This window comes from Neophocaena asiaeorientalis, unplaced genomic scaffold (assembly GCF_003031525.2).
Source record: "Neophocaena asiaeorientalis asiaeorientalis breed wild unplaced genomic scaffold, Neophocaena_asiaeorientalis_V1.1 scaffold89, whole genome shotgun sequence".
NCBI classification, from domain to species: Eukaryota; Metazoa; Chordata; class Mammalia; order Artiodactyla; family Phocoenidae; genus Neophocaena; species Neophocaena asiaeorientalis.
This window is the reverse complement of record NW_020172592.1, coordinates 4,237,688-4,257,628: the sequence shown is the minus strand read 5'-3', so window position 1 is coordinate 4,257,628 and position 19,941 is coordinate 4,237,688. Positions and strand designations below refer to the sequence as shown.

The 19,941-nt window shown below is 39.6% G+C and overlaps 1 protein-coding gene across 1 annotated transcript in view; it reads left to right on the top strand.

Moving 5' to 3' along the window:
* The window catches only part of RAPGEF5 (Rap guanine nucleotide exchange factor 5), a 177,107-nt gene that overhangs the window by 125,456 nt on the left and 31,710 nt on the right, over positions 1 to 19,941 (top strand). Inside the window, exons 11-17 of the mRNA XM_024738490.1 lie at positions 3,746 to 3,824; positions 6,258 to 6,402; positions 7,996 to 8,093; positions 9,880 to 9,910; positions 10,853 to 10,931; positions 13,576 to 13,725; positions 17,291 to 17,388. Coding sequence (XP_024594258.1) covers positions 3,746 to 3,824; positions 6,258 to 6,402; positions 7,996 to 8,093; positions 9,880 to 9,910; positions 10,853 to 10,931; positions 13,576 to 13,725; positions 17,291 to 17,388 — 680 coding nt within the window. The remainder of the gene's footprint in view (positions 1 to 3,745; positions 3,825 to 6,257; positions 6,403 to 7,995; positions 8,094 to 9,879; positions 9,911 to 10,852; positions 10,932 to 13,575; positions 13,726 to 17,290; positions 17,389 to 19,941) is intronic.

The following is a 19,941-nucleotide window of genomic DNA, read 5'->3' as shown; positions in this document are numbered from 1 at the left end:
TCTGATAGGTATTGGCATGTTACTTTTATACTGCAAAGAGTAATTCCTGTATTTTAAAAAGCCACTACAAAATGTTATGTTATTTGGGGAAAGAAGAGGGGTATTCCCAAAAGGATGGATGAGTATTTTTGTCAGTGATGAGCCAAGAATTTGGGATTAGATTTAGAGATTGATTTAAAGAATAGAATTTCAAAGAAAAGTTTTTGGTACATTAATACCTAGGTATTCATTAACCTAGAAATCAAAATGAATGCATCTTTTTATTCAGAGTGTTAGTCTGTATGGCAATTATGAATGTGTTTAAATGAAAGATGTTTTTATACACAAAGGTGCTTTTCTACCTAGAGTCTTAAATTACTATTAATTAAGCAGTATATAATATAATAGATAATTATAGTGTTTTAATGTGGATGCCAGTGGATTTGCTAGTCTTTCTAAATGGCCATTGTTGGCTAATAGTCTTCAGGGGATCATTTATATAGCCATTGTGGTTCTAAAAATATCTCTAAATAGCAGTGGGACAGCCTTTTTTGAAGCATGGATATTATAAAATGCACTTTTATTTGAAGTGTGTTGTTTTGATTATATCACTCGATTACTTTCATATGCGCCAAAAATAAATACCAATGTTGAAAAGGAATAAAGGAAAGCTCTTTGTATACAGAAAAATTTCAGAACAATATGGTAGTTAGAGAAAGATTTGAGTTAGGAGTATTGGGAATCTGTTCTATTCTTTGGATTTTTAGCTATTCGATTCATTAGGTTTTTAACTGGAGATGTTTTTATGTAGCATCATTGTTTTTATTTTAATTAATATTTCTATGGCAGAGAGATAATTAGATAAATGCTGATGAATATTAAATATGGTAGTAGCTTAGGGGAAATAAGCATTTCTGGGTCAAAGCCCTCAACAAAATATTATCTTATGTGAGCTGATTAATTGAATTGAATGCCAAATGGTTTTGCCACCATCCAGACCAAACTCTCACAGCCACTCAGTTCATTATCTAAGGCTCTTCCAGAATGGAATGAATGCTTTTGTCAAAGTTAATGGTGCTCTTTTTAATCTGAGCTACTCATGGAGGAAATCTTGATTAGAAAATACTTCCCACCTCACTAAATTAGCTACGTGTAAGAACATCCCAAAGAGTCTGAACCTGAGTGTCAGACCAAGAATTTTACATGCTGAATTGTCTGAGGTTCTCAGTGCCGTCGCCCAGTGGTTTCTGTATATTGTGGGTTCCAATCTGTAAGGGCCCATTGGAAAGCCTGAAGTCAATTCTAGGTTCTAGGCTGCTCTATGGTCCTTGCTGCCTGTATCTAACATTGAATGCAAAAAAAGACTTAATTTCCAATTAGACCAGAGAAGCTAAGGATTCTCATCAACCATGTTTAGTACAGAGATATGTTATAATTTGTGAGCATAACTGTTTAGTAGCATCCCAGAGTGATAGTTTTCAAGTTGCATTCCAAAATATCCTAGGGGTTTAGACATTATGCCATTGTTGGATCTTAATTTCAACTATTTAAAAAACTGTAATGAGGGAATTCCTGGTGGTCCAGTGGTTAGGACTCCGCAGTTCCACCGCAGGGGGCATGGGTTCGATCCCTGGCCAGGGAATTAAGATCCCACAAGCCTGGAGGTGTGGCCAAAAAAAAATTAAATAAAAAATAAAACACTGTAATGAAAGAGACACAGAATTTCACATACACATTCCAGATTTTTCCCTAGGATGCCAGTGATTAACTTGTGCTGCCAGGTTAACTAGTTTGGGGGTAGATTTTACAATAAAGCTTCTTCTGCCTTTTTGTGCATAGATTGGAAACTTTCGTGAACAGGGACTCCAGTAGAGAGCTCCCAGCTCTGCTGTGCATATCCACTCACATTCAGTTGTGCAACCAGCCACATTCCCAGTTTTCCTGTACTGGGCTTAGTATATGCCCAGCAAGGCCCAAGCACATCTGTTTGAGAACTTGCTTTTCCACAGAGTAATAGTGGGTTAGACCAGTGACTGCTCACATACTACAGTGTGATACAACATTATAAGTTTAGGCTTAATTTACATTTTAGGTGGCATTTGTCGAATTAATTTTTTTTAGTGATGAATACTGATCCTTATCTATTATAAAAAAAATAAATACCTTTGAAAAAAATTACCTAATACTCTTCATTAACACCTCTGGTTCATTTTAATTAAGGGCCTCTTGCCACTAGAAAGCAAGCTTTTTTGGTCAACTATTACTGTTTGCAGCCACTTACCTGTTTGGATCAGAACTGTCTTGATATTTTGCAGCATAAACAAACCATGGAAATAAATTAACCCCTGCAGTTCATGAAGGACTATAGGTGTCATTCACAACCGCTTTTTATCAGAATTTTGTGTTCTTCAACACGGCCTTTTGTTTTGCATTGATAACTTTTAAAGAAACGTTGCTGGTTATTTCTAAAATTCTGGAATTTTTCTAATCTTCAGCATAGAGCTATAGAATTGTGTATTGGGCAGTTCTTTCTATTTCCACATTTGTAGTGTAAGAGAGCATCAGTGCTATTTAGGACACAAGCTCACTATTCTTACAATTTTCTACTATTTCAAATAGCTAAAAATTTGATATCCAGAATGTAAATGATATAAGAATTAAATAATATTTTTAAATGAATTTCAAGGTAAGGAGATTGGTTAAAGACTACTATGGCAAAAGGTCTACTTTGCATTCTGAGTGTAAATCTTTTCTATCATTTTTGAAATTTTATTGGAGGTCACTTTGCCCGTTCAGGAGTTCCGTATTACATGTAAGCTGGACTTTTCGAAGAACACTCAGGCAAAGAGGCAATAACAGTGGAACCTGTTTTTGTTGGTTGAAGAGGTAGAAAAGGAATTAGGAGGGAGTATGTCATGATCCATTTTACCTGCTTTCTCTTTCCTTTTTTTATTTTTTTTTTTGTGGTACGCGGGCCTCTCACTGTTGTGGCCTCTCGCGCCGCGGAGCACAGGCTCCGGACGCACAGGCTCAGCGGCCATGGCTCACGGGCCCAGCCGCTCCACGGCATGTGGGATCCTCCCGGACTGGGGCACGAACCCACGTCCCGTGCATCGGCAGGCGGACTCTCAACCACTGCGCCACCAAGGAAGCCCTCTCTTTCCATTTTTAACTGGACTTAGTTCTGCCTCTCTTCACAACAGTAAGAAAATCACTCACCACTTTCCCAACTTCTTACAGATGCTTTTGAGAGATACAGGTGAATGGCCTTGGAACCTGACGTGTGTCCTCTGGGTTTTATTATCCGTTGTTCTTGTCCTAGACTTAGGTAAATGGCTTTAGAAAGCCTTTATTTATTAGAACATATAAGCGTCATTCCCTGTAGGTCTGGAGTGCATACTTCAGAAATCTTATAAAATTTATTTTTAAAAGCACTTTTTTTTATGCATTGGTTTTCTATAACGTCTGTACCCAAAAATATAGATGATGTTTTAGGGAAGGAAAAAAAGGTGACAAATTTGTATGTTTAGAAAGCCTTGTAATAAAAAAAAAAATCTCATTGCTTGAGGCGTTCTATGTAAGAGTTTTTAAAAATAACTTTACTAAATAATGTATCTTGTGGCTAAAATTCCCCTAACCTCACCCCTCCCACTGCCACCACCATTTGTCATATTCCTTCTGTGCACACTGTTCCAGGGCTTGGCTAAGCAGCTGCCCCTCTTATCACCGATTTGCTCACCTTGTGTTTATTTTCCTTTCTTTGCAGAGACCCTCCTTGATGACTTCCTTCTCACGTACACGGTCTTCATGACAACTGACGACTTGTGCCAGGCGCTGTTGAGGCAATATCCTTCATTAACTTCAGGATGCTGTGTCGGCTTCCTCTCAGACAGATGTCTCACATTAGGAATTAACTGCCTTTCTTCATTTACTCAACCCCTCAGTAGAGTGTGGCTGTGTTAAATATTCATGTCATGATAGCCAAGGCGAAAGATGAAATGAAACAGACCAGGCAGGGGGAACTGGAAATGAATGCAGAGCCGCTGTTTTCACGTTCTACGTCGTGGGTAAATTGTGCTGTCGATATTATGTTTTCTTCAAACCTACGTCTCAAGACTTTAGAATCTGGAAATGAATTTGGCCTGCTGGGTAAACACCAGAGTCAAGAGGTTGAGTGGATTGGCAATAACTGAACTTAGAAGACAATCAGTCAGTGCCAGACCATGTGATAGGAAAACATACATATGTGATAGTGTGTTTCTGGGCAAGTATCCCGGGGGAGACAAGGATTCCCCACTTGGGAGGTCTTATCCCCGTAGTCAAATGTCATCGTTTCAGAGCTTTGTTAGGGCATGCTCTCTTAGGGTGATGGATGTGATTAGAAGGTTGATGACCAGTTAAGGAGGCTTTAGGATTGCATACACTAACAAGAAGAGATGCAACAGATCAAAGGCTGGAAAGCCACGCCCAGGAAAGGCACTCAGAGTTTCCGAACGAGTGTCTTGCCTCACAATGTTTAAGGAAGAGTTTTTTCTTTATCATTAGTCAAGCCATGATAGTTACAGGAAAAGAGGAAAACAACATTTGCATAAGTGGAAATAATGTAAGATAAATCTTTATATTATGCCTTTCAAGAGAAAAACTAGAAGAAATAGATACTTTAATAGATTCTTTTTGTGTTTGCTTGAGTTTGTTTCACAGGTAGAAATCAAAGAAATCAGATGTCCTTGATGTACTTTTTTTTTTTCCTGAGTTAGTTGCTTTAATTTTATGGTGACATAACAAGGATTATAAGTATTTTTTCTCCAGATATAGCCATTCTAAAATGTTCAGGGTTAGCTATTACTTTTCTCTGCTATTTTATTTTTTTATTGAAGCATATTTGATTTACAATGTTGTGTTAATTTCTGCTGTACAGCAAAGTGATTCAGTTTTATATATATATATATATGTATAGTAGTATTCCGTTGTGTATATACGTACCACATCATTTTTATCCATTCAGTCCTTGATGTCCTTTTGCAGGTTGGGGAGACAGTGACTGAATTATGTTTTAAAATAGTTACAAAGCCTGATACAGAATTGATTCCTATTTTACAATTATATATCAACATTAAAGAATACAGAATCCTGTCCAGTAACCCCAAAACCTACCTGCGTTTGGTATCATAGCATTTTCTATTTCTAGTTAACTTTTCAGTGTGTCCAAGATACTCAGAGTGGGGGGCAAAAATGCTAGGTTGTTTTGGAAAGCACCAAGCTTCTGTCTCATTCCTAAGGCTTTAAGCATGTTGCCTTTGAGGTTGTTATTTTTATATAATTTTAACAGCATAGTTAATACATAGTCATTGTATACAAATTGGGAAATGCTTATAAGTATAATAAAAATAATTCATGTTCTCTGAAATCTCATTACCTTAAGAAGCCACTGTTAGCTATCAGTATATATCTTTCCAGGTAATGAATATATAAATAAGCATAGTTAATAGAAATGGGTGATCCTAACGTATACTTTTCTTACTTGCTTTCCTACTTAACAGTATACTGTGAATGTCCTGTGTCAGTAAATATAGTGCTGGACCATCAGTTTTATGGCTATAGAAAAGCCCTTTAAATGGATATGCAGTAATTTATTTAACTGTCCTCAATGGTTGAAGCATTTAGGTTATTCCTATTTAATATTTTTTTTCCCTTACAGTGAAAATGAAAATTAGCAGCCCTTTTTTACTTACATTTGCACACTTATCCATTTCTTTTTTTTTTTTCACATAAATTCCTAGGGTGAGCATTTGAATCATATCACAAATTATGCTCCAGAAATCTGTGCTCATTTGGCGCTACTTTAGAATGTGAATTTCTGATGATCAAAGTATATCTGGCCCAGTTCTGATCTAACTTTTATGGAAACAGTGTCCACCTATGTAGTGAGGCCAGATCTCTTGGAGCCCCTTAATCTCTTGTGATTAATGGGCCACCTAGGGTCTCTTGGAGGTGGCATTAACCCATGCTGACTGTGGAGCTATGTCAGCAGCTGTCAGTTCTGCCGTCCAGTCTTTATCCTCACGGCCTGCCACCATGTTATGTGAATCGTTTTCCTGGGCTTACCCTCTTCAGTGCACACCTTTTACTCTCCCTACACATATTCTTTTCTTCCTGCATATTCAGGTACTTGTAGATTTTTTGGAAAATGTGCCTTAGCATAGTTTGTGAAAGCAAGAATAAACGGATCCCTTCACATTTTTTACTTGCAACAATGTAATTTCCTTAACCATTTGCACCTATTCTGCTAAGAAGTATCAAGGCAAAGAAGAAAACTCAGATGTTCCTTGTCGGAAACGGAAGGTCTTGCATCTTGTTTCCCAGTGGATTGCTCTGTACAAAGACTGGTTACATGAAGATGAACATTCAAAAATGTTTTTAAAGGTAATGTAAAACTTCCAGTTATTGAGTAATTCCTTTATGCCAAATGACTCATTTCAAAAATCTCATTCGTGGACTTCCCTGGTGGCGCGGTGGGTGGAGAGTCAGCCTGCCGATGCAGGGGACACGGGTTCGTGCCCCGGTCCGGGAAGATCCCACATGCTGCGGAGCGGCTGGGCCCATGAGCCACGACCGCTGAGCCTGCGTGTCCGGAGCCTGTGCTCTGCAACGGGAGAGGACACAACGGTGAGAGGCCTGCGTACTGCAAAAAAAACACAAAAACAAAAACAAAAATCTCATTCTAGGTTACAGTCATCTAACTTGTTTGTAATATTGAAGTTATGATTCAAAGTATTCATTGGTTTTGACCTCTGAAGCCTGATATTCCTTACATAGAAGAAGGCAAGTTTTATCATCACTCATTTAAGGTTATTTATTTTATATAAGTCATGGGAATTTTGACTGCAAATGAAATAATTAAGGAATGTAAAATAAAAGATACTTTAAAACTTGATACTGTTTAATATGTTGAAATGTATTATAACTTTAAACTAACAATTCCCATATCTACAATAATGGGATAAAACATTTATCATTTAAAACCTATAGTGACAATGTATACATTATGAAACCTTTTCAGGACCTGGTATATTTTGAGACATTAGAGCAATAATAACCTATAAAATAGATACTAACCTAGATTTATATTTGAAATTGGATAAGCTGATATATGTGTCTAATCATTAGTAGGCTGCAGTATCTTTTGAATACCGATGATTCTCTGGAGATGGCTTGTAAACAGTTGGATTCTTTTGGCCACCAAAACCGTATTAGCTGTGCAAGTTAACACAGAGAAGGGGTACAGTGGAATTTGAGCAGGGAAGAGTTCTATTTCAGAATAGGCAAGTATCTAAACTGATTTTGCCTTTCATGAAGGAAATCACTTTGATTTCAAAATTCAGATATCACTTAGACATCCAGTTAAAAACTGGTTTAAATCAAGTCTCTGACTAAGCTAGTGTTATTTTCAAAACAACTGGGTAGGGCTTCCCTGGTGGCGCAGTGGTTGAGAGTCCGCCTGCCGATGCAGGGGACACGGGTTCGTGTCCCGGTCCGGGAAGATCCCACATGCCGCGGAGCGGCTGGGCCCGTGAGCTATGGCCGCTGAGCCTGTATGTCCAGAGCCTGTGCTCCACAACGGCAGAGGCCACAACAGTAAGAAGCCCGCGTACCGCAAAAGAAAAAAAAAAAAACTGGGTAGTTTAATTCAATGGGTTTTTTCACTCCCAAATGGTTATGTGGATAGTATTTCTAAAAATTTAGAACAGGCATGGAAATTTTGAGTAGCCAGCCAGAGATTTCTTAAGTTTCCCCCATTCCCTACCTATAGCCTGTAAAAGCTTCCACAGAGCCACACCAGTTGAGCAAGGGGCTAGGAGGTGGAATCCCACTCAGGATCTCATTGGTACCTGGTTTAACCCCCAGCATTGTTCTGGATTCCACTTATTTCCCTGAGCAGGTTAACCACTCTGTGAATCTTAATCCTTACAAAATAGGCATCAAACCAATTAAGCTGAAATTTTCTTTTTCCCCTAGACCATATACAGAAATGTACTGGATGATGTATATGAATACCCAATACTTGAAAAAGAACTGAAAGAATTTCAAAAGATACTTGGAATGCACCGTCGTCAGTAAGTAATTTTCCTCATCACAGTTAGTAAAAGAAAGCAGCACATGTGATAGAATTGGGGGTGTCTCATATGTATCATTTGGAACATTTTGAATCTGAGATTTATCTTGATTCCTTAGGTTCTCTAGTAGTAAATATTTGTTTTTATATCTCAAGATGAATGAACACTAGATCAAGCTTATTGGCTATTTTTTTTTTAACCCTGTTTGGTATGGTAGAAACAAACTGCGCCATGACAGTCTGGGTACATTAAGAACAATTATCTAATAAATTATTATTTAGTTTTAAAAGTGTAAGTATTTAACTTGTCATTTGGGGGAGCTCATAGCTATCTCTAATGAATAGGAAAAACGTTTTATAAATAGGTCCCAGCAAGTCATGGTGCATTTTTAAAGTTCAGTTTTATGGATTCCCTGAAGTTTCTTTATCAATTCAGAAAACTTAAAGGAAAGCATTTATTCAGTGACTTTTGTCATATCCAAGGTGTATCACTGAGGTGTCTATCATTAGTCTTTCATATTGCTAATACCTAACTTTACTCTGATTTACCACTAACTCTTCTTATTAATTTTGGTAAATGAAAACATCAAGTCATTATTCAGTTTTCAGATGTAGCTGCAAAGTTAATCTGAAGGGAAAAATTGTTCTCTGATTTACAATGTAGTTTCTAGTTTTTAAACATAAAACACGTCTGTTGTCAAGTTGTGAAAAACTCCTATTAAGATTTCAGCAGTCACAAATGCACTTCTCACAGAAAATGTTAATTCAGGCCTTTCAGATTATCGATTTGAGATTTAAAGCCTGACTTAATTTTAGTAAAGGGAGATCCTATTTAGTAAAGGCTATATAAAGAATTTTAGGATGCAAACAAATTATGTATAAACCTTAGTCCCAATCAGGAAAATCACACATTTAGAAATTCAGAAATGAGGGGCAGGGTGTTAGAAATGAATGTTGTGAATTTTGGTGGTCGTCTTTTGTCACAGTCTACACTGTAATAAATTTCGGTAGCCTAAGACTAGTAAGAAAATATGAACAAACGAAGCAAAAAAGAAAAAGAAAGAAACCTTTACATCAGAATAATCCCCTACATGGAAGTTGATCTATGCTGTAAGGCAGGCCTTCTTACAGTTGGGAAAATTTAATTCTGGTTTAGTACACATTTAAATGCATTAAATAAATAAATGGAATTTAATACATTCCATTTTAAAACTTACATAAAACTGGGAAATAAAAGATTTAAGTAAGAAAATTGTCTAAGACATGATTCTTGCGTCTTTGGTACAAGGTGATGAAGTATCTCTAGATTCTGGAATAAGATTTGAGCTGGGGACCAGCAGAAGATCCCCCAGTTCCACCACACATAGAAACATCCTGGAAAAGATCTGTCTTGGCTGACTTGTTTAGCTATCTAAAGAAGAATAATTTCACCGAAAATCTAGCCAAATATGAGAAAACTACCGAGGGGTTGAGTAAATGAAGAAAGGCAGTTATGAGAAAACTTTATTTCTGTGGAAATAAATCCAGTTCTTTCCTCAATGCTCAGCTTCTATGGGTAGAAAGCAAAATATACCTGTTGAATAAATAGCTTCTTTTCTTCCTGGTTCACTGGAAATCCAGAGCCCAGTGTCAAGTGTGTTATGCATAGTAAACTAATGAACACTGTGTGTTTTATCTTTTTGAAAAGCAAAAGCCTCTGCCCGCTGCCTGAAAAGGAGTCTCTGTGACAATCACTACACTATTCTGGGTTTGAGACAAAGACTGATGTCTTGTCCTTTTCCTTTCAGCACTGTAGATGAATATTCACCACAAAGGAAGGTAAGGCAGCGCCTTCTGTCTGAAACGGGGTGATCTGGTTTGGAGGCCTGGCCTTGGCCCACTTGGTATTTCTTCATAATTAATGAACGCTGCCTCTAGCAGAGGAGGGCCAGGTGGGGAGCCGGGGGCTGCACCTTGCCTCCCCACTCCTACCTCACCTAGCTTTCCCTGTGCTTGTGCAGATTCAGTTTCAGCCAGGTGCCCTAGACTTTATGACATTCTGAATTTTTGTGGTGCGTTTTGGAGTCTCAGAGTTTCCCCAACATCCCCAGAATGATATAAGTTTGATTTTTAGTCATTGATATAAAGATAGAAAACCGTCTATGCAAGACTCTTGCCTGCAAGAGTAAGGAAGTCTTGTAAGAAGAAGGTTGGAACCCTTCAACCCAACAGAAAGAGAGATGGTAGCCAGAATGAATGTGCTTCCTCTTCAACTTGAGGGGGGGAAATGCTAAATGAGATGTCAGGCACAACTTTTGTAGGAGCTGATACATCAGGTGATGGATAGTCATAATGAGTCACGTACCTGTTTCTCTTAAGCAAGTCATTGCACTACAGCAGAAGTGTGAAACTATCTCGACGTGGCTTTATCCAAAAGCAAGGTTGCTGTTGGGATGGGGAAACCATGTCTTTCTCGGGAGACGAAGCTATGGATGTTTGTAGTAGCGAGTGTTAAAAATCACGCCCATATTCTCCGGCATGTTGCAGAGAATCATTTGGGGGGCTTTTTCCCTATGCCAAGGTCTATCATGTTGCTCAGACTCTCCACCTCCACATGCATTAATTGAGGCAGCTCCCAGCTTATTCATCAAAGATTAGATGGGTGGATTTCATATTAAAAAAAAAAATTGGCACGCTCTTTTGGAACATGTTGCAAACAGCTCTGGTTTTCCAAAGGGCAGCAATACATTCATTCATTGTTCTTGTTCTCCCTTCTTGCAGAATAAAGCCCTTTTCCACCAATTCAGTCTTAAGGAGAACTGGCTCCAGCATAGAGGAACTGTGACGGAAACAGAGGAAAGTGAGTATGGTTTGAACAAGGCTCTGGGGCAGGTGGAGTAGCAGCTAATCACCATCGTTCTCCAACTTTAACACATCAGCCTGCCTTTAACCCTTTCTAGCTGCCACACCCCTAAGACACGCATGTTAGCATCCACAGTGATAGTTTTTCTTCTCTTGCTGTGGGCGTTACAGTTTCTTTATCACAGAGTGCTGCCCCAGGTAGGGAAAGGAGACTGCAAAGAGCCCCCTGCGTTCTTGGGGAGATGTGCAAAATGGACTGGAAAGGCAACCTTTCCCCTTAGCTGCCTTCTCCTCTGCTGTCAGCCCATTGCCTGTGACTCACTGGAAAGTCCCCTAAAGCCACCGTGCAGGGCTTTGGCTGAGTCAGTCCCTGAGATTTAGAGAAGAAAATCTTGGAGAAAATAATGAAACGAAGGATGTGCAGTCGAAACTCCTCCAAGGCAAGGCTCTGCCGGGCAGTGCCACACGTCCAGTGTGTCCTCAATCAGTGCTGCTGGCCAAAGGGCTCGTGACCCACCCTGAAGAGGGCTGCTCCATCAGTGCAGGGGAGACACCTTTGTAGCACTCTGAAAGTGCTGATGTGCTTTTTTTAAAAAAAATTAATTAAGTTATTTATTTATTTTTCTCTGTGTTGGCTCTTCGTTGCTGCACGCAGGCTTTTCTCTAGTTGCGGCGAGCGGGGGCTACTCTTTGTTGTGATGCAAGGGCTTCTCATTGCGGTGGCTTTTCTTGTTGTGGAGCACGGGCTCTAGGCACACGGGCTTCAGTAGTTGCAGCAGGCAGGCTCAGTAGTTGCGGCTCGCGGGCTCTAGAGCACAGGCTCAGTAGTTGTGGCACATGGCCTTAGTTGCCCTACGGCGTGTGGGATCTTCCCGGACCAGGTATGGAACCCATGTCCCCTGCATTGGCAGGCGGATTCTTAACCACTGGTCCACCAGAGAAGCCCTTGGCGTGCTTTGCTACATTACTGTTTTATAACGGAACTGGAAATGGTTTCCTCCTGTTTAGATAAAGGTTGAGTCAAGGGCAGAGCTGGGAAACACAGCAATTCAAATGTGCATGCTATTGTGACTTGGAGACTTTCTCTTTTAATTCGCCTTTCCCGACAGCGCTGAAATTTTAGGTGTGGACGTTGAATATTTATTCAACTTATTGAATGTTTAAACAACAAAATGTCACAGGATACCTCTTCTGTTCCATTGTTTGTGTAAAACCAAACATGATGGCACTCGCTGGGTCATAAGTGTCACCTGTACCAAGTGGAGGAACAAATGGAATGAGCTTACCTCCTCATCTCTCAGTTGCTGACCTTCCTTTCCCATTTGTCTTACAATTAATTGTATAATTTTCCAAGCTGAGTTTCAAAGAGTCTGAGTATTTCAAGACCTCCCCCCTCCTCTTTTTGTTTATCATCTTACTGAGCAGGCTGTAAACTTTCCTCACATTTAGTCATTTGTAGACTGCAGCTTTGCCTTGCTCCAAAATTCCGTCTTTTTGTGGAAGGAAAAAAACATTTTGTCTCACACAAGTCTGTTGACAACACATAAAACAGCTATTTGTTAGATGCTATGGTTTTAGTGACACACCCAACCAAACCCAAAACAAAATACTGTCAGTGCCTCTTGGTGGCGTGTTTACTTTGAGGTTTGTACTAGTAAACCCCTAGTTTGTCTTTTGCTTCATTTGCATTTCTGTGCAAACATTCCTGGGTTTATTTCTGTGGTGCCATTTAAATTGCATATGAAATTTCTCTAGGACCTGCACTACCCATTTTTTTTTTTTCAATCTAGAAGAGAAGAATAAGTATATTATTGTCCTTCTGTCTTTAGTAAAGAAGCTGGTGTTTTATACATTCAGAATGGCTGATACAAGAGACAAATAACGCGTCAGTTATTTCCATTGCTACAGTTTCTGCTATTAAATCATAAAGAAACATTTTTTCCAGGGCCCATTCACCCTGATAGTGATAATGTCCTAGTAATAATGATTAGTACCACAGACAAGAAAAAGGAAATTAAAAAGGCTGGAAACGTGACCTCCATTTGAAAACTAAACTCACTACCACCTTGATATGGGTGGAGGGACGGCACGGGGAGGTTCATTCTTATACGAGCAGGAAGGCTGAAGCCAAAAACCATAGCAAGTGACAGATTTTTTAGATAAGCTTATGAGAATTCAAATAACAAAATGTGGTGGTCTTTACTGAGCCGCTGTGCCTGTCCAGAGGTGAAGTGTAAAACAGAAATGTTAGATGCTTTAATAGACTGCTTTGGGAGATCACAGTAACCCTCACAGAAGGGACTCCGAGCTCTAGTCCCTGTTGCACAGATCCCACTGTGTTGTGGCCAGGCTGCCTCTACCCTGAGCAGACGCTTTTGCATGGTGTGGGTCTCTCACTACAGTATGGGATGCTTAAGCGCTACTCCACCTTGCTCAGCAGCTTTATCACGTCTCCGCCTCACGTGTGTGCAAGCTCGCATTGCAGTGCCCTCAGGCACCCGTGTGCCTGTGTATGTAAATCTAGCCGTGTCTGCTCTGTACTACAGGGAATAGTGTGGCGGGTGCCTTGATTTGGGTGAAACGTCTGTACCTCATGGCCACAGCTGTTCTCTGTCTACTCACAGTTCTTTCACCTCATGCAGTTTTCTGTCACGTGTATATCACGGAGCACTCCTATGTCAGCGTGAAGGCAAAAGTTTCCAGTACAGCCCAAGAGATCCTGAGAGTTGTGGCGGAAAAGATCCAGCATGCGGAAGAGGATCTGGCTCTGGTAGCCGTCACATTCTCTGGGGGTAAATTATTTTCTGTCTTTGAATATTAATCTTTCACTGGATTGCCTCCAGAAGGAGAGAGTTGACATTTTTATGGAGTAGACGTGCAGCACGTCCCTTCTGGGTCTGCAGCTGGATGAGCACTCTAACAAGAAGAAGCCACCTACCAGAGGTGTTTCCATGACAACAGTTGGGTACCGTTGGATGCTGAATTTCCTCCCCAAGAACTGAGCAGAGAGGCGCGCCAGTGTTTTGAAATATATTATAAAGCTTTACATATTTTGTACTCTAGATAAGCCTTCTGTTTTCATATTTAAATTAACTTGGTAAATTGCTAAAGGATGAAATTACTTTCCGAAGAAAAAAGAAAGGCAGCCTTGAACTAGTCTTTTTGCTGGCTGACAGTTTAATACTTAAAGACTCCCCGTTGAAGGAAATAAAAACTGTACAATAAGCCGAAAGCTCACAGGCAGTGTTCCTTCAGGCAGACGTGGGGAGGGAGCCCTGGTTATAGTTTTTGCCTCTGTTGGGCCTTATTTATCCTCAGAGAATGGTTTATTGTCTGTTTTGAATAAGATCACACAGATTACAAGCTGATACTATTGATCTGTGTGACCCGAACAGACCCCTGCGTTTTCACTGGAGCCTGTCAGATCTCAGTGTCACTGGCCTCCTTTTTTGGCTTACGATCTTTATTTAATATCTTATTAACCCTGAGAAAAATACAAAGAAAGTGACTTAGTCCCAGTAGTTGAAAAATGGGAGTACTGTGTAAACTAATCAGCCAGAGATGGGGCGGGCCGGGGAGGGGGGAGCAGATAAAGGGCATTCCTGTTTACCCTTTGTTACCATTCTAGAGTCAGGAGAAGAAGATCAGAATGTATTGTACTTGATGCGAAAGCATTATGGGATGGAGCATTGCCTCTTTCGCTTTGTTACTCAGAGGCAGGTAAAATGGGCCTACAGGCTAGTTGATTACATATTCAAACAAATACAGCCCATCTCCCCTGTCCTAGTTAAGTGAGGCACTCCTTCCTCTCCCTGGGCGTTGTGCCTCCCATCAAAACATTCTCTAAAGAAAAAGAGCAAAAATTTCAGAAACATGTGGACTACATGAATTTTAATCAGGGAGTAGTTGAATGTTTAATAAAATATATTAGGTATTCCAGATAAATATGATATTTGTATATTAATTTTAAGTGACCAAAGATATTAAATGATTCTAAACAGTATTAAGCTTCATCAAAATCAGCATTTGCCTCTCAAGGCAATACCATAACAGAAAGTAATCATTGGGTCTCCATGCAGACAGAAGGTGCTGGAGAAAGAAGGACCCTGAGAGAACCTGGTGGCACAGCTGAGACCCACACCCCCTTGGAGGCCGACTCAGAGTCGGCCCAGGGCCACACGTGAATCTGGGAATTAATGAGTGGGTCTTTTACTACCCGATATCTATTTGATGGCTGTGAAATCCGATTTTTACACCCTATTAGATTCATCTGTCGTTCTAATGTGTATAGACTCATAGTGAATCATCACTAGCAATATCAGTTTATCTCTTGAACTATCTCACAGGTTTGGAAATATGCCGTCACTTTCCATCAATTAGTAGTTTTGTCTGTTAAGAACCTTTCTGCCTGCTGCTTCATATCCCCCAAGCAATAATGTTCTTATGAAGAAAAAAAGCCCACAGAGCTTAATGTATTCCTTGCTCTAGTTACGTAATTTTTAATAAATGTTTTAAATGCTACATCAAAGTGAAATGACAGTGAGATCTACAGTTATTTTCTTTTTGTTAAAAAAAGTTTAGAGATATTGGCCATGTTGTAGGTTTTGTGGACTTTTCTAAAAGGACTGGTATTATTACCCTCACAGCTTTCACTAGGTTTCCAGCTGTTTTGTACCCAAGTTAGGTATATATATGTATGTAGTGGCAGAAACCTACCCAGTTACTCAGAGCTTAAAATCCTTTCATCGTTCATGGTGTAGTGACAAATCTGAAAGTAAGAAAAATACTTCTTAGCAAATGGAAAAATTACTGTCTGAAAGCCATGGCATTTGCAGAATGCAAATTCCATAGCAAATGCAGAATGGCTCTTACGAAGTCAGATTTAAGGTATATATGGGCACACAGAGGGTTGCAAGAAATTGTAGCTAAAGAGGGAGGAGATAGAAGAACGTCAGAGCCCGGCCATGTGGGACCATTTACTGCCGACGTCAACGGCCCGACATGACAAATACTACTTATCTTTGCAATGCTGGGCCATAAAGAATGTATTCGAGTATCATTTGTGTACTCTGTATCAAACAGAAATGTTCAAAACAAAATCTGGTGCTTGAACTGATTATCTAGAAAAAGAGATGTGGCATATGGTATTTCCAACCATGCTGGGTAACTGGAGGGCTACCTTAGGAGAGGCTGATTATGTCACAGTGGAATAAAGTTGAGTATCACTTTGGTCGATTCCCATCTGCATCTTGTAGGTGGAGGGAGGACGTTTTTCTATGAGAAGCCTATTGTGTTATATAAGAGTCCAACTATGGTAGAAAAATGGCCAAAGGACAGGAACAATAGGGGAATAGAATAGAAGTAGAATAGATGAAAAAAAAAAAAAAAATAGATGAAAATATTCACCTTTACTAGTAGTCAAGAAATGCAAAGTAAACCGAGAATCTATTTTTGATTTTAGCAAAACAGTAAACTTATTCAAAAGAATGGTGAGCGTTGGTGGGTGTAAGAATTGGAAAGCAGTTTGGCAGCTTGTATCAAAAACTTTAAAAACGTTCCTTCGCTTTGACCTAGGAATTCCACTATTGGGAATCTATCTTAAGAAAATCATCTATAAGCAGCCAAAGATTTATGCACAAAGATGTTGACTTTGGCAGTATATATATGGCTGCTGTAATAATAGATCCCATTTATCAAACCCCTGTTATGTGCTGGTCCCTGTGCTAGTATTTAGCATGGTTCTTGCCATCTAATTTATATGACCAAAAAAAACTGGAAACCATTAAATGTTCAACAACAGAGGAAAGATTAAATGATGGCATAATAGACAGTTATATAACCAATTACACATGACATGACATTATAAATAATTTTGACAAGTGGGTAAGTACTGAAAATAGGAATATAAAACCACATAAGGAATAATTACAAATACATGTATCTATAGTGATTATTAATGCAAACATATAAATAATAATTTTGACCATATGTACATGTGTGCACACACATATTTGCATAAAGATCAGGATGGAAATATACTCAACTGTTACCAATATTACTATCATATGGTTACTTTAGAGTGATGGGATTATGAATGAATTTTAGTTTCTTCCCTAAGCTGTTCTGTGTAAAGAATGACTAAATATTATATGAATGAATCACAGAGGGTACCTCTTTATGGATTATGAGCATTGATTTTCTGGTATCATTGTATAGCATATGCAGAGCTGAATTAAATCTACTTCACATCCCATTTATTTTTAAATATTTTTCTTTGGCAAATTTCACTCTTTAGATGTACTGTGAATGCCTACTAGGTGTTCTTGTGTTTCTAATTACTCTTTTTTGTAAATAAAGAAAAGCATGAACTTCAGCCAAATGACTTGGCCATCTCCAAATCCCTTGAAGCATCTGGTCGGATATATGTCTACCGGAAAGACCTGGCTGACACTTTGGTGAGTACCTTTAGCCTTGTACTTGAAACACACAGACCCAAACGTCAGACTGAGACCATGTATTTGTATGTTTTAAAATGAATGTTAGAAAAATATATCAAGCTGTTTCCTCCTGTAGTCAACAATACACTTTTCAAAGAACACTGTGTTTGCAAGTCAAAGGCAGGCCCATCTTTAGGGACTCTCAACCCCTCCTAAGTCAAACGCTATTTCTCTCTGAGTCCCTGTGAAACAAGGGATTTGAGAGATGTGACTCTTTCTCTGATGGAATCTTAATTCCATTCTTCGTTTTTGGTGGCTATATGGAGGTTAGGCTGAGGACCGCATCCTGTGTGGATTTAAAGGGAAAGAGACTCTGTCCTTAGTTCCTGTCCACTGGGTACACTTTGAGTGTGCCATTCCTTTGAAGAAAGGGTGGATGGTTAGCCTTCCCTGTGTAAAATGGCACCTAACAGTGCAACATCAGATGCCACTGAAGTGTAAGCGTATGAAGAAATATAGAACCCACACTGTATGTTGTTTTCCATCCTAAATTTAAGAACACTTACGCCTAACTAGATGATTTGTTGTTGTTCCTAAAAACCTCGGTCTCATGGTTGCTTTCTCAACGGTAGGGTCAGGCCTCAGATCCATCGCCCATAAAAAGTGGGCTGTACCAGATTGTGATTGTATCATCCAGACTCATGGTCCTGGTCTGTTCCATGGAGTCATCACAAGGATGGGTCTATCCATCTGGCTCCTGTTGTATATATAATGGAGGAATCTGTATACCATGTGGCTTAACCAAAACTGCTTATAATAAAAGTATCTTATGTAAAATTATCTGCAAGATATCAAGCTACCATAATGACATTAGTCACTGTTACCTTCACACTTTCTACCAGACACATATGTACTAAGTAATTTACATACAGTATGTCACTTAACCTTCCTGCTAACCTTGTGAAGTTCAGAGAGGCTGAGTGACTTACTCTAGCTTCCCACAGCCAAGCCAGGGAGAGGGCTAGGATTTCATTCCAGTTATATTTGACTCTGGAGCTCCTGCACCTTCCTTCTTGTACATCGTGAGGGAGAAAAGGAGAGGGAAACCCTTTGTCTTACTTGGGATTTCCCGATGCTGGGTGTCCTTCTGCAGGTCACCAGGCCTGTGTACACGATGTAATTATACGATGGAATTACACGATGGAATTCCACCAGTGAAACTTGACAGACAGGATGCTGCACAGCACCTTTGAGTAGATAATGAGATTGATGTGACTGCCCGCCGCCCTCCCCCGCACCTTGTGAAGGAGGAGAATCTAATATGCAGTTGCCCTAGGCTCCTGGTGATGGAAGGACCCACACTCTAATTGTCTCCCCACCCCCCAGCCCTCACCCACCACACACAGACCCCTCATGTGGTTCCCTTGTGTGCGCTCCCAGAGCCCTCTTCTGCTGCGGTCGAGGGCCTCGGAAGAGTAGAGGGCAGGCCTGGGGCAGTGTCTTGTGGGATAAACAGGTGCTGTGAATTCCGAGTTGAGCCAGATGCTATCCTGTACTCGGATGCTTCCCCCACCAGCTTTTTGCACCACCTAAAAATTTCCCATTGGAATCAAAGTTTAGGTGATTTCATCTCCAAAAGATTTCAGTTGAAATGGAACATTGTAAGGGAAGGATAACATGTGAAACCACTCATATGCACTGTGCTTGTGCATAGATTAGCCTTCGTGGAAAGCAGGAATCATAGCCCTGAATGAATGGAATAAAGAAATAGAAAGTGTTTCTTGGAGAGGGCAGTGGACTACCTGAGTAACCAGAGGGCAGTGCCAGGATAAGGGGCACATTTAGGGAGAAAGTAGGAGGGATAAAAAGCCATGTGAAAATACCCTTACACCTCCAAATTACTAAGCAGAGATCTGTGTTACTTCCCAACTCGTGGCTCTTTGAATGTCTGCAGTGCAGCCTGGTGTCCATCTGGTCCCAATCTAGCCAGACCAATTCCTGAGAAACCTGGGCTCTCCCCCACCTCAGTGTTTGCATGCACATCATTCATTCAGCCCTTACTGAGTTCCACTCCATATCCACACTGGGGGTGCAGGGACAATTTGTACCTAAACCTACTCTGAAGAGAATCAAGTCTGTGGAAAAGCTTGTGAAGGTCTTTTGTCATTTTTTTAAATTAGGAAACCTTTACATAAATATAAGAGTTTGAAAATGCTAATAATTTATTTTGCAGTTCAAAAAATAGAGACTAATATTTGGATTCTGAAATGTTCCCTTTATCCTGCTATGGCATTTATTTTTGCAAAGTCCCTTTCTTTTTTTTCCCAAGTCATTAACTATTTTAACGTCATTAGCTGTTCAAGTCAGATGGGAGAATTTATATCTTAATTAGAAAATATCAAATATTTTTAAAAGGTGCCAGATAATTTTAATACATTTAACAGTGACAATGGATTTAAAATTGTGGTGGCATTTAATAATTTTACGTCAGATTTTAAGGAAATACTATTATTACCAAACTCATATCCCTTTGTATAGGGAAAGAATTGATACTTTAAAATAATCATCCAT